The following is a 14,555-nucleotide window of genomic DNA, read 5'->3' as shown; positions in this document are numbered from 1 at the left end:
GCTGCCAGGGATGCCTGGGTTTCTGCTCTGCGGGTAAGGTACCTGTGAGGCCGAGCATCTAAAGCAGCAGCTCAGGGGAAAGGGAGAGCTTCCGAGTGGTGTTTTATTGGTTCGGTTTTTACTGGGGTGGGTGGGTGTGGTGGGTGTTTGTTTCTGGTGGGGTGTGTTTGCTGCGCAGGCAGGAGGAGATGAGCTCTGTTTCAGAGGCATGAAATCTGCCTGGGACAGTGAAATGGAGATGTCTAGCAGGCAGATGGTTTGGAGTTTGGAAGCTCCTGGGGGGTATCTCGGGTGAAGATAAAGCTTTGAGATCTTTGGTTTACAAAGTGACAGGTGAAGCCACAGGTTTAAATGGGGCTGCCCAGTTAAGAGCCAGACAGCTATGCCTCAAAGAGCATTAACTGCTCATTAAAACACCTATTATCGCCAGAAAATGCAAAATATACAACTGGGGGTCCCCAAACAGCAAAAGCAGAGGAAAAGGAACAAACCGTCCGTCTGCACCTTAATAAGGCAAGAAAGTGGAATAAAGAAAGTCCAAATCAGAAGGGGAAGGCCGCACACCTAAAAGGAAAAGAAGTAAGGATGCAGCCATCTACTGAAATACACAAGACATTTACAAACTGGATGCTTATCAGTACCTCAGATACTCTACTGATACACCTGGCAGTACAGATCACTGAAAAACAGGTCAGATTTCTGAATGGAAAATGGATCCAGTACATATAAAGACACACACAGCAATTATTTTATATATTGATCCATAATTACAGAGAGAGACTTTCCTTAAAAAAAAAAAAAGGGGGGGGGCGGGGAAGGGCCCAGCAGAGTCCTCCCTCGGTATCTGTAGGGGACTGGTTCCAGGATGACCCTCCAATCCCAAAACCCGTGGATGCCCAAGTCCCTGATATAAAAATGGAGAGGCATTTACATTTTATATTTAACCTACACACATCCTCTCATATACACAGACACACATCTTTTAGATACAGGGCCTCGCTCTGTTCACACAGGCCAGAGTGGCACAGTCATAGCTCACTGCAGCCTCAAACTCCTAGGCTCAAGCAGTCCTCCTGTCTCAAGTCTCCTGAGCAGCTAAGACTACGGGCATGCGCCACCACACCCAGCTCATTTTTCAAAAAATTTATCATAGAGACAGGGTCTTGCTATGTTGCCCAGGCTGGTCTCAAACTACTGGCCTCAAGTGATTGTCCCGCCTTGGCCTCCCAAAGCACTGGGATTACAGACGTGAGCCACCACAACCAGCCCTCCCATATATTTTAAATTCTCTCTACATTACTTATAATACAAAATACAATGTAAATGCTATGTAAATAGTTGTTACATGTGTTTTATTCATATTATGTTTTATTGTTACGTTGTTTTTATTGTTTCTCCTGAACATTTCTGATCCATGGTTGGTTGTATCTGTGGGTACAGAACACGAGGATACAGAGGGCTGCTGTCCTCTTAACATCAAACTGTATCTTTCAAGTCCTCTTAACATCAAACTGTATCTTTCAAGAAAATTACAACGCAGTATATGCTTCTTGTTACAACATGCCAAATAATTCCACTAGAACTATACAAAAATGTCTGCTTAACTAGCATACAAGTCAAAAATCAAGAGAGATGGATCAATTATAACATCTGCCAACCAAAATCCTCTCTACGGTGAACTTCTCTGGGGAAGCTTCCCCAGGCGGCCCAAGAGCCCTATCCAGAGATCTAATAAAACAGACAACAGAAAAGGGCAAGGACTGACTGCCCAGCACAACTGGGCACCTCGGACCACAAACACCACCCACCTCCTCAACCCCAGGCCAGACTCCTGCCAAGCGCCTGCTGCGTGCACTACACAGAAACGCTGCCAATAAATTAATCCCTCTCACCTGCTTTCAGTACAAAATATGAGGACCCATTCAGTGGGTTAAAAAGTAACTATAAAAATAAATAAATAAGGAGTAACCATAAATAGAATGGCCCAGTTTAATTTGGGGAAAAAAAAATCTTGCATCTTATTTGCAACTCAAAATTACACAGAATAATCCTAGGAAGAAGAGGGGAGCAGCTGGTTTTAACTATTAGTTTCCATCTCTGCCAGCAAATGTTTAAACGAACTGCTAGCCAGGCTCAGTGGCTCATGCCTGTAACCCCAGCATTTTGGGAGGCCGAGGAGGGTGGATCACTTGAGGTCAGGAGTTTGAGACCAGCCTGGCCAACATGGTGAAACCCCGTCTGTACTAAAAATACAAAAATTAGCCAGGTGTAGTGGCACATGCCTGTAGTCCCGGCTACTCGGAGGCTGAGGCAGGAGAATCGCTGGAACCCGAGAGGCGGAGGTTGCAGTGAGCCAAGATTGTGCCACTGCACTCCAGCCTGGGTGACAAGAGTGAAACTCTGCCTCAAAACATAATAATAATAGATACATAAAGAGAACTGCTAAAGGGTGGCTGCACTGATTGAATTTAGGTCCGCACCTTCTCCTTACAACCTATTTGCTATAAGGAACAATTAAATCAGCAAAAGGTTAAGGTAACTGAACAGGACAAATGACCCAGTTTCTCTAACAAATCAATGGCATGAAAGGAAACAAAAGGAAAGGGAGAATGTTAGAGAATAAAGGAGACCCAGGAAACATAATAACCAAATACAAACGGTTTTATTTGAAGCAGGATCCAAGCAACTTACAAAAGACATTTTTTAGACAAGTGAGAAAATATGAACATGGACAGTGCATTAGATGAAATCAGGCATTATTATTACTTTTGTTAGGTGTGATACCAACATGGTGGGTTTTTTTAAAAAGGAAAAAAGGCTCTTTGCACAGTGGCACTATCATAGTCAATGACGTTTACCCGAGGCACGATTATTGCTAATTGAAAACTTCCCAATACCACAAGACAACTTGCAATAGAGCTGGCACTGGCCATTTCCTTTTTCTTTTGAGATGAAGTCTCGCTCTGTCGCCCAGGGTGGAGTGCAGTGGCATGACCTCAGCTCACTACAACCTCTGCCTTCCGGGTTCAAGCGATTCTCCTGCCTCAGCCTCCCAAGTAGCTGGGATTACAGATGCCTGCCACCACACCCGGCTAATTTTTGTATTTTTAGTAGAGACAGGGTTTCACCATGTTGGCTAGGCTGGTCTCAAACTCCTGACCTCAAATGATCCACCCACCTCAGCCTCCCAAAGGGCTGGGATTACAGGCATGAGCCACTGTGCCCAGCCTGCACTGGCCATTTCTGACAGTCTCTATGGAGACTGAATATAAAAGGTTTTAAAAAAAAGTCCGCCTTAGTAATCTTAAGCAACAGGAATATAATTTCAAATTTAAAAAAAGAAAAAGAAAAATTAGCTGGCACAGTGTGAGCCTGCAGTCCCAGCTACTCAGCAGGCTAAGGCAGGGTTCCTTGAGCCCAGGAGTTCGAGGCTGCAGTGAGCTATAATCATGCCACTGCACTCCAGCCTAGGTGACAAAGCAAGACCCTATCTCAAAAAAAATAAAAATAATAAAAGCAAAAGGTTAGAGATGCACGCTGAAGTATTTGTCAACCAATTAACAAGACACCTGAAATCTGCTTTAATACACCAGGAAAGAAAAAAGTGGGGAGAACCGATAAAAATATTGGTAAGATTTTATTTTGTTTTTTAGAGACAGGGTCTTACCATGTTGCCCAGGCTAGTCTCAAACTCCTGGCCTCAAGCCATCCTTCCACCTTGGCCTCCCAAAGTGCTGGGATTACGGGCATGAGCCACTGTGCCAGGCCCGGCAACATGCTGATAACAGTGAAACTGTGTGGTGGGTAAATGGCATTTATTATATGATTCTCTCTACCTGTGTATGCTTGAAATTTTCCATAAAACAAGGTTTTGGGGTTTTTTGCTTGTTTTTATAAAACCAGGTAAATAAGAGAGGCAAGAAGCTGAATCTGATCCATTTTATTTCTCCTTGAAATATTTTCCTACTGCACCACAACTGCCTTCACTCCAGCACATTAAAAACACTTGGATACAGCTCAGGAAGAGCATGGGGAAAACCAGCCGGAACGCACAATGCTCAGACGGAATACAAGGGAAAAGGTCTGGCTCTCTACAAAGCGGCACGTAATGAAAGCTCACTCCAATTGTCCATTTTCAAAACCAAGTAAATCTGACTAATTACACCCCAGCTTTGATTAAATGCAACAGGACTCACACGATGGCATTCACAACTTTACAAATGAGGACAGCACAATCTCCCACTAATTGGCCAGGTCCTTTTATATATCATCAGAGAAAACAGAACATTTCCCTCCACTTCTAGACTTGAACAAAGTTGGGTTTTAAGACAGCTACCCCAAAAAGTAGATTGCTTATTAGTTTGGGTAAAAACAAATTCTACTGCACATTAGGCTGCTGGAAGATCTAAGGATACCTTGATGAATGAAAAAGATGTATTTCAATATCACATCTAACCATCAGAAACTAAAAAAAACCGAATCAGAAATACAAAAAGGCCCAAGGACGAAATATAGGATGAGAGAAAGAAGATGTGTGCTCTGAGAAGATGAACGACGGACTGAAAATATTTCCTAATAACTAAAACAATGCTGAAAATCTGATGTGCACAGGACCTCAGAGTTAGAAAACAATGTTAGAGAAAAGGGGACAGGCAGCTCAGAGAATATTCAGGCAAGGAGCGGGTGGGAAGATGGATGGTTTCTGAACACAGCTAGCTGCCACGAAGATGGAGAAAGGGCAAAGCAGGACCTGTGCCCCCTGCCCAACCAACCAGAGGAACAACATGGGCACAGCTCCACGTCAGCAAGTGTTCTCCCTCGGCAATTCCACACTCCAGGAAGGCCCCAATTAAGGAAAAGCAGGATCTCCTCGCCCTGAAGTAGGATACATGAGTCGCGAGTCCATCCCGGGATCCCTCACGTCTCCCTGTTTTGTATATGAAATTGGAACGGATGAAATAGCTTCAATGTAAATGCCTATTTGATGTAACAGAGATACACGTTCATAGTCATTTACTCACTTATAAACTGATTCAGTTACCCTGGCATTTGGAGGTGGGATGGGGCAGGGTATCTGGAAGGCAGAGGGGGAGGCTGTGGCACCACCAGGTCACTGTCGCCTACCCTCACCCCTGCTGTCTGTCGCACTCCAGCACCTCCTCACAACAGTCTTACACTAGTCACCGGCCTAGTAGGTTACAGAGCTGGTCTGTGGCAGGCACAGATTTGTATCTGGCCTCAAAGCAAATCTCTTTTTCTTCCTTCCTCTGGTCTTAGTGGGAAGACATGAGACACCTGAGAGGAAAGGGGAAAAAACCCCAAATGCCAGAGTACAAAACAAAATAAAGCAAAAGGATCGGGAGAGCGAAACAAATTCTGCTGTACTTAGGCCGTTTAATCAACAGCTGTGGTTACTCCGAGAGCACTGCCCGTGGGCCAGCCCCGCTCCGCAACGAGTAGTATTTAAAACCAAAACAAAACCTATACACTGCTAAGCAGGTTTTTTGGTTATTCAACCTGGAAAAGCACACCACTTAAACGGCCATGAGAGTGTTTACCAACAAGGTTTTGCAACATTTATGAAAATTAAAAACAACAACAAATTAGCCAACTTTATCACAAAAGGGCTTTGCTCCCAGGTGACATACTGGTTAACTGAGAGACCATAGCGTGTTACTTCTGTTCCATGTAGAAAACATAAATCCCTTGTCTGAAAACAGAAGCAGAGATGCACTTTATTTCCTTATTTATTTGTGAAACAGCGTCTCGCTCTGTAACCCAGGCTGGAGTACAGTGGTGTGACCATAGCTCACTGCAGCCTTGACCTTCTGGGCTCAAAGGATCCTCTCTCTTCAGCCTCCTGAGCAGCTGGGACTACAGGCCCACCACCATGGCCAGTTATTTATTTTTATTTTATTTTTTTGTAGAGACAGGATCTTGCTGTGTTGCCCAAGTTGGTCTTAAACTCCTGACCTCAAGAAATCTTCCCACCTCACCCTCCCAAGTTCTCAAGTAACTGCACTACAGACAGGTGGCGTCATGCCCTGGAGATACAGTTTAGATCTGAATGTCCACCATTCACCAAGTCCTCATCCTCACAGTTTGTGTGAACAAGTCACACACATCTGCATGCCTACAGACTATGTCCTTAGCACCCGTGCTTGGGAGAACAAGACAAATAACCGGCAAGGTCACTGCCCTGGAAGGACACACAAAATAGTTGGAGAGCAACACTCAAGAGGCTTTGTGAATAAAGAAACTCCCACTGCAAGTGAAAGTACCTAATACCGACTCCAACGTTAAGAATGTATCCTGGGGAAGGGAGAGAAACATGAATGGAGTCTTCAGAGGCAGCGGGGAGGCGGGGAAGGACAAGATGGGTAAGATCTGGAGAGACAGATGGGGAATGGCAAACATCTGAGGCAGAGAAGTCTGAAAAGAAAAAAGAAAAGAGGGGGCAGGAAACGGCACTGTGCGTCCGGGCCAACGGGAACAAGACAGAAACAAACGTTCAAGTTCAAGCTGGGAAGTGTGCATAATTATGAAATAAGGTTAAACGGACCGGGCAGAACACAGCCACAAAGGGCCTTGCCCAAAAAAGCACAGGAGCTGAGATGTGCGAGGACAGATAACAGGAAAGCCTTCAACACGGGACAGACACAACGGAAAGTGTGTGGCAGGCGAGCGCAAAGTGACCTATGGGATGGAAGATGTAAATGCGCAAAGGAACAAGGGACCCCTGGTCTTTCCCTGCAAAGAGAGGGGCTTACGCTGCAACGATGGCAGTGCTGGGATAGAGAGGGACAGAAGCAGGTGCCTTGGTTCCTGAAGGCACAGTCTAAAGGGTGTGTCTGTTGAAAGGACGGAGACACTGAAGGGGTTCCTGGAGAATGCCAGCACTCCTAGAGCACAGTGAAACTGGGATGAGGGAGAGGAAAGGAGAGAGCAAAGAATGAGGTGACCGCATCTGCTGTGTCATGGAAAGCCCAGGCAGAAACGGCACTGGACAGGGCAGCAGCTTCTGGGATGCACAGGAGCTAGTGGAGCCTATTCGTGTGTTCCCACCGGTCACAATGAGGACAGCTGTCCTCAGCAGAAGACAGACCTGAGTCCAAGCCATCGTCTCACCTGCGGCTGTCACCACAGAAATTGGGTCCAGAAGGTGGCCTCTCATGTTCTTCCCTCTCTCCCACAACTCTCCTTAAGGGCTCCTGACCTTGACCTCTCCCACCCTGCCCTCCTACACTAGGTGGCCTCCCGCCTCCTTCATTTTCCCTTTGAAGCCTTTATTGAGGAGCCATTAACATGGGGGGAGGGGGGGAGTTGCATTTGACCATGTTTAACTTTTAAAGTTTGTGCTTTATCTTAGAAATTTCCAAAAGAAACACTTCAACTCAAGCACCCTAGAATTATACCTCCCACTCTACGTTCCTAATCTGTGGGATCATATCACTATGCCCCCATGAGATCGTAAAGCCTTTAAGGCACAATCAATCAGCGTGTTCTTCACTGATTCATTTCTCCTCCCCACAAGCCAGGAAGCGTAGCCCTTTTGTTAAAACTGATCAAACTGTACACCTGACATGTGACCATTTCACTGTATGTAAATTATAACTCAATTTAAAAAATGAGTCCCTCACACCTTTGTCAAAACACAGGACATGCACAACCATCCCACCAAAAGGCTCCCGGTGTGCCCTCCCTGTCAGGTGTGAGGCTTTCGTTTGTGTGTGGCCAAGAAGTTTTGATTTCTCTTTCCTAAAATGTTTCAGGTACACACCCGTGGGTAGGAGGAAGAAGCACAGTATGAGAAAAGAACACCAAATCCCAGAATCAGATCTCGGCACTACCTGTGTAAGTTTCACCACCTCAGAGTCTCAGATTCCCCGCCCTCCTTCCCAGGGAGGGTTGAGCTAGGTGATTTCTCCAACTCGCTGAAAGCTCTGACATTCTGTTTCTGGGTTGGTATCTAACGAAAGAACACCACGCAAATGCCCACTGAAAAACCTCCACTTCAATTTTGCCTATGTAAATATCACTGAAGCGAGTTAATGAGAACTTTAACATTTTTTTTTAATGGTACTGACCTCAAAACAAATGGTAAATTTTCATTAAATCAAGTGAGATGCAATTAACATATCTGACCCGACTGTGTACCTATTTATACTCGACACTTTTTACCTAAACAGTTTTCTGGCAATACTAAATTACAAGTAAACTCTTGGTTAAAACAAACAAACAAGGGCATTAAGTTGAGTGGGTGGCATTTTTCCCCCCTCTCTCACCTCACAGGACTCACATAAACCAGGACTTGGACCCACCTCCTGTGACTGCGTGCCGGGCACCTGCCAGCCACTCCTGACGCCATCATGCATTCTAGTGAGGCACGTTCGCTTTCTGACGTGCTCACAAATACGTCGGCGGAATACAGTTCCGTTCTCACCTTAACTGTATCTATACCTCTTTCCTCACTCTGAATGCTGAACTGGAAAGGACATTTTCAGGTTAACTCATTTTACTGTTTTCCTCAATGAGAAAAAAATAAATACTGAGGATTTTATACCATACAACTACAGTAAGAAATGTGAGCAAAACACACCACACAAACATCACCCACAGTCTACTTCTGGAAGGAAAAAGGTAACATACTTCATTTTCGGATTTCAAAATGTTTTCTTTATACTACAGGGTGGAAGAACATACATGCGTGTGCATGCGTCTGTGGGTTTATTTATTTATTTATTTTTGTCTAACAATTCAAAAGAAATTTCCTGAAGCTGGTGAGGCAAAAAGAAAAGTTTCTAACTAGTAAGTTTTAAATCATAAAAAAAAGGAGAAGAAAGAAAAAGAAGGGAAATTAGCCACTACCTCAGAACAAAAATTTTAAAATGGTTTAATTGTAAAAACTTGGTGGCAGCTCAGAATTTGAATTTCGAGTTCTGTAAAGTCCTGCATAAACCGGCAAGGCAAACGTCACAATTTTGAAAATAGTGAAGTAAGGGAAATAAGGAAGTCCAAACCGTAAACAATCCAAACACCTCCTCTTTATTAAATCTAACGTTTGGCAAAGAAACCAGCCTTTGCCTCAAACTATGAGGGTTGCGTGAAGCTTTTTAAGTCACACTCAAGTGTTTTGGAAAACATCCGCCACTCCACCCAACTCTCTGTCCTGTGTCCACCCCGGGCCATGGGCAGCCACTCTGCCTTACCCGGCGCTGCCCACTGCCCACAACCCCAGCGCCTCCTCCCCAGCTCCACCAGCCCAGCTCACTGAACACGGGTCAGGCCTCCCACCCAGGGCAGACAATCCGCAGGCTAGCCAATATCCTCAAACCCAGGGCCAGGGCAGGGGTGGGGGTGGGGAATGAACTAGATCAAGTTTCTCTCAAGGATGTGAACTATGAAATGTGACAGGAATTGGTCACTTAGAAACTGAAAGAATGCAACAAGAAATGCCACAGAGTTGAACTGGGGCCAGAGGGCTTTTGGACAGCTAAGCAAGTCCTCCAGCTGAAGCCACAAGGAAGGGAAAGCAGGACAGAGCAAAGCAGCCAGCTGGTGGCGGGGGAGAAGGCTCCAGCACATGGAGCCAGGCACAGTCCCATGGGACAAAATCCTAGACAAAAACTGTGGCTGAGGCCCCCAGAGCAGCGAGGAACCTCCCTCCACCACCAGGCTCTGGAGCTCAGCCCATCCCAGCTCGAATTCCCGGATTCCTGTGCGATTCCTATCACACTATACATGTTCCCACTCACAAAACTCCTTCCCAAGCTGGCTGGAGAGAGTCTTTGTCTCATACAACCAAAAGCCAAAACAGCGCAGATAACATGCAAATGGCAAACATGGTAAGTCAACAACATAAAATACTCAACAGCCCTAGTTACACATATTTAAGAGTAACACAGAACTTCTTACCCACACACACAAACCAAAACCTCATACCTGAAAGGGAAGGCACACCAAGGAACCTTCACGGGGGATGGACGCAAATGTCCTGTCTTTTGACAAAAGTGTTAGGGATTATTTTGTTAAAATTGATCAAACTGTACACCTGACATGTGACCATTTCACTGGATGTAAATTATACCTCAATTTAAAAAATGGGCCAGGTATGGTGGTTCACACCCATAATCCTAGCACTTTGGGAGGCCGAGGCAGGAGGATCACCTAAGGGCAGAAGTTCGAGACCAGCCTGGCCAACATGGAGAAACTCCATCTCTACTAAAAAAAAAAAAAAAAAAAAATTAGCCAGGTGCGGGGGCAGGCACCTGTAACCCCAACCTGTTAGGCACCTGTTCGGGAGGCTGATGCAGGAGAATTGCTTGAACTCAGGAGGCGGAGCTTGCAGTGAGTCAAGATCATGTCACTGCACTCCAACCTGGGCGACAAGAGCAAACTCCGTCTCAAAAATAAAAATAAAAATAGGCCAGGAGCGGTGGCTCACGCTGGTAATCCCAGCACTCTGGGAGACTAAGGTGGGTGGATCACCTGAGGTCAGGAGTTCGAGACCAGCCTCACCAACAGGGAGAAACCCCATCTCTACTAAAAATACAAAAATTAGGTGGGCATGGTAGTGCAGGCCTGTAATCCCAGCTACTTGAGTGGCTGAGGCAGGAGAATGGCTTGAACCCAGGAGGCAGAGGTTGCAGTGAGCTGAGATCACGCCATCGCACTTCAGTCTGGGTGACAGAGCCAGACGCCGTCTCAAAAGAATAAATAAATAAAAATAAATTTTAAAACAAACCCTCTCATGTAAATTGTTCCTATAAGAGGACTTTTTGTTTTTCAAAACTATTGATCTAGATAAATCCCACAAACATACACTGAGCAGAAGCAGCCAGCTGCTAAAACACCTGTGTTTCTATTTATAGAAGGAACAGAAACAGGTAACAGTCCCCTGTGTGTTAGGAGTCAAAACAGTGGCTCACTTGAACCAGGGCGGACTTCTTCCTGGGTCGCCTACGTTCTGGTTCCTGACTTCCTGACCTTGGTGCCAGTATCCCAGGTGCGCTGAGTGTGACACACGTGTTTTCATCAGGTGTGTGCTCATGAAAGACACATTCTCCTGCCTGTATCATATTTTCTGGTATGTATATCTTAATAATAACACAAAAGAGAAAGGAAAAGAAGGAATACCCTACAGTAATCTAAAAATAACTGGAAAAGGTTTGCTTTGCATCTAGTAATATGCTTATTTTCAGTCAAATTCTTCAGGTAAATAACAAAGAAAATTAAGACTTTACCCCATGTGTGGAATTCTAACTGAACTCATGGATTTGATACTGGGGGAAAAACTCATTCAGCTGAGTCATTTGAATCAGGTGAGTAAAACTCCATCGCACAGTGCTCAGTTCTAACACTACCTAAAGTGAATTCACCCACAGGCAGAGCACTCTTCCACGTGAGCAGCAGAGACCACACTCCACATCCCTTTGCTGCTCTAACAAAGAAAAAAAAGAGCACAATCCCGAAGAAGAAGTGCTTAGAATCCCACTTCCGTGTGTTCAAAGGGAGAATTAACTTCAATTCATACATTACCCTGAAGTGCCTTTTTTTAACGCGCAGATTTTTATTTTCAGAGGCTTACGTTTTAAAAACATTTTACACACTCTCGATACAGTTCATAAGCATAAAAACAGAATAAGTACAAGTGACGCCATGGAAACAAACAATAAATCTATAGATCATCAAATTCTAACACCGTATTTTATAAATAAGAAGCCAAAGAGTAAATTGAAATGTCAAGTACTTACAGCCATAATTAATTCAAAGGGGTATTTGTACACCCTCACTGGCGACTGGTATTTCTGCACCATGATTGAAATACAACAGCAATCCTCTCACACCTGCAAAACATAAATATATGTGATAAATAACCACAGAGCAGAAACAAATTATTAGTAAGTTTGCACTGACACATCATACCACATTCTAACGACAGAAAGAGACCACAATAGGTCATAATTCTATGCACATGAAAATGAAAAGATGATATTTAAATACACAAGGGCAGGGGGAGGTAATTAAACAATAAGAAAAAGTGAACAAAGTGCAATGAGGCAAACAGTACTGGTGTGAGAGGGGCTCCAATCCCCTCATCGACTTACTGGGATTCGGCATTCATTACATGACCTGACCTGAGTCCTTTCCAGCAATGAACTGTTATGATTCTATTATTCTAATAACCAACATAATTAGTGCTTGGATCATTTTCTCTTAAATAACTTCTACCAGAAGCCAAATAAAAATGATCTCGTGTTAAGATATTACCTCTGGGAAAACAGAAATAAAACTGGAAAAAAATACTACTGTATCTCAAATTATGGTATACTCCTCAAAAGCTAGCTTCAAAGGAAAAGTGTCAATTCCTATTTTCTAACTGTGTACACTACAGCTTTGGCGACCTGTCTTCAAGTGGCAGAGATGCCAAGTACTCTGGCTAAAGAGGCTCCACTGAAATCTCTAGCCTCAAATAGCTACTATCTGTAAGGAATCGGTTAAATGTTCACACCTAATTCACAGTAGGGGAGCCATCCTTACGGGCACAATCATTCTCTAGCGTCAGCCTACACAGTTTGCTCTAAGAACACACTTGGACTTGCCAGTCCTCTGTCTCCTCTATTTAAAGTGAGAAAGAAAAATCGAATGAGCCTACCTGTCTTGTTGAGGATAATCATTAAGAATGGTATTTTCCGCTGAACATGGTGAGAGGATATTCAAACGTATAAAACTGAATATCCTCAAGGAGCCCAAAGTCTAGCTGTTAAAAAAAAAAAAACAGATTACAAAGATATATTTTATTTCAGAAATTTCCAAGATTCCTTCTTTTTTTTTTTTTTTTTTTTTTTGGAGACAGGGTCTCTCTCTGCTGCCCAAGAGTGGCACAATCTCCGCTCATTGCAGCCTCCACCTCCTGCGCTCAAGTGATCCTCCAGCCTCAGCCTCCCAAGTAGCTGGGACCACAGGAACGCACCACCATATACTTTCTTTTGTAGAGGGTTTCCCCATGTTGCCCAGGCTGGTCTCAAACTCCTGGGCTCAAGGGATCTGCCCACTTCAGCGTCCCAAAGTGCTACGATTATAGTCATGAGCCACCGCGCCGGTATCAAATTCCTATGTATACCACTACGTTTAAACAGTTTTGGAACTTTCTCTGGTATGTCTGGCATACCTCTCAGAGGAGAAGGTCATGGTGGAAACCACCACCATCTGACAGTGTGAAAACGGCTAAGGAATAACTCTGGGTGACTACGAGTAAGCCATTTGCCTTCCCTAGGACTCAGTTTCATCTCTGTAACATGAGGTTTTCGGGAAGATGATCTTGAAAGACTTCCACCTCTAAAATCATGAGAATCAGAGCCAAACTCCCAAGTTCTCCAAACTCGACTTGAAGCTTTCCTAATATTGATCTTGACTGCGAGACTGACACATCCTGATGTGCTGGGACCACGTTCTTTTTACTTCTGCAAACCTTACAGTGTTGGTGCACAGTGGGAATCCAATCATCTTTTAAAAATTTTATTGGGAAAATTAATTTTAGGGTTATCTCCCAGATAAGAGGACGATCACCGGGTACAAACAAGAGTGGGGGGAGGAAGCAAAAAAGGGTAATGCTCGTTTAAGAAACTATAACATCCATTCAGGATTCCACCGCCTGGTAGAACTGGCTACACTCACTTAAGAACCTGCTAATTCACGAGCTTGTGAACCACAGCCAGGTCCCAGCTGCCGATGCTCTGGTCCAGATAAACGCCCTACGCGGGCATCCGGAGTGACAACGACCAAGTGGCATCCAGGACCCGGGCGGTTTCTATTGCATGACAATCGCTGTTTAAACAGGAGCCAATGGCCAGACCCACTGAACGCATCCCGAGCAGGCTCGAGGGGCGGCCAGCGCCCGGGGCCGCTTAGCAGGGGTCCCGCGCGGCTGCGCCCCACGGGGCCAAAGCCCCGGCCGAGGGGAGCGCGGGGCGGGCACTGGCTCCGGACCCGAAACTCCGCTCTCAGCAAAATGCGGTTCCCGGGAGCTGGAAGCCTCGCGGGGTGGGGGCGGGGGCGAGGGGCGAGCAGGGGGGCGGGGGCACAGCCCGTTTCGGGCGCCGAGGGCAGCCGGGGCCGGGAAGGGACGGGCGCAGCGGGCGGGCGGCCGGGAGTTCCGCTGGGCCCGTCCGAGAGGCGCCGGACTCCACGGAGACCGGGACCGGGGCAGGGGCGCACTGGGACCCGCCGCGACGACGAGCCTACCTCTTGTCAGAAAGGCCGGGCCTGGGACGCGGGGTGGCGAGGGACGCTCATACCGGCGGCTCCGCTGGGCAGTCGCGGTTCCACTGCTCGGCGGCCGCAGCTCGACCGCCGGTTCCGGGGAGGGGGCCGGGGAGGCGGGAGGGGGAAGGGGCGCGGCGAGGGCACTTGTGGTTGTTACGGGTGACGGGGTGGGCGGGGCCGGGCGCCGGTAGGGGCGCGCGTGCGCGGCCGCGACCGAGGGAGCGGGGGCGGGAGCGGGAGCGGGTGACGGTTGCTAAGGAAGGGGAGCGGGGGGGTGGTGACACCCTGGG

The 14,555-nt window shown here is 46.1% G+C and overlaps 1 protein-coding gene and 1 pseudogene across 4 annotated transcripts in view; one reads left to right on the top strand and one right to left on the bottom strand.

The window, feature by feature from the left end:
* The window catches only part of SEC14L1 (SEC14 like lipid binding 1), a 75,937-nt gene extending 61,586 nt beyond the window's left edge, over window positions 1-14,351 (bottom strand). For 2 of the 4 annotated variants that reach the window (XM_065532048.2, XM_074020657.1), the window contains exons 1-3: window positions 14,245-14,351; window positions 12,656-12,760; window positions 11,754-11,846 (exon numbers count right to left, since the gene is read on the bottom strand). In XM_065532048.2, coding sequence (XP_065388120.1) covers window positions 11,754-11,816 — 63 coding nt within the window. In that variant the 5' untranslated portion in view covers window positions 11,817-11,846; window positions 12,656-12,760; window positions 14,245-14,351. The remainder of the gene's footprint in view (window positions 1-11,753; window positions 11,847-12,655; window positions 12,761-14,244) is intronic. The other 2 variants (XM_074020655.1, XM_074020658.1) reach the window with 1 other exon arrangement.
* On the top strand, window positions 2,819-2,951 carry LOC123569677 (U4 spliceosomal RNA; annotated as a pseudogene).
* Window positions 14,352-14,555: the final 204 nt, after the last annotated feature.

Source organism: Macaca fascicularis, chromosome 16 (genome assembly GCF_037993035.2).
Source record: "Macaca fascicularis isolate 582-1 chromosome 16, T2T-MFA8v1.1".
Taxonomy (NCBI): domain Eukaryota; kingdom Metazoa; phylum Chordata; class Mammalia; order Primates; family Cercopithecidae; genus Macaca; species Macaca fascicularis.
Note: the sequence above shows the minus strand (reverse complement) of the source record. Positions and strands in the feature narration are given on the sequence as shown.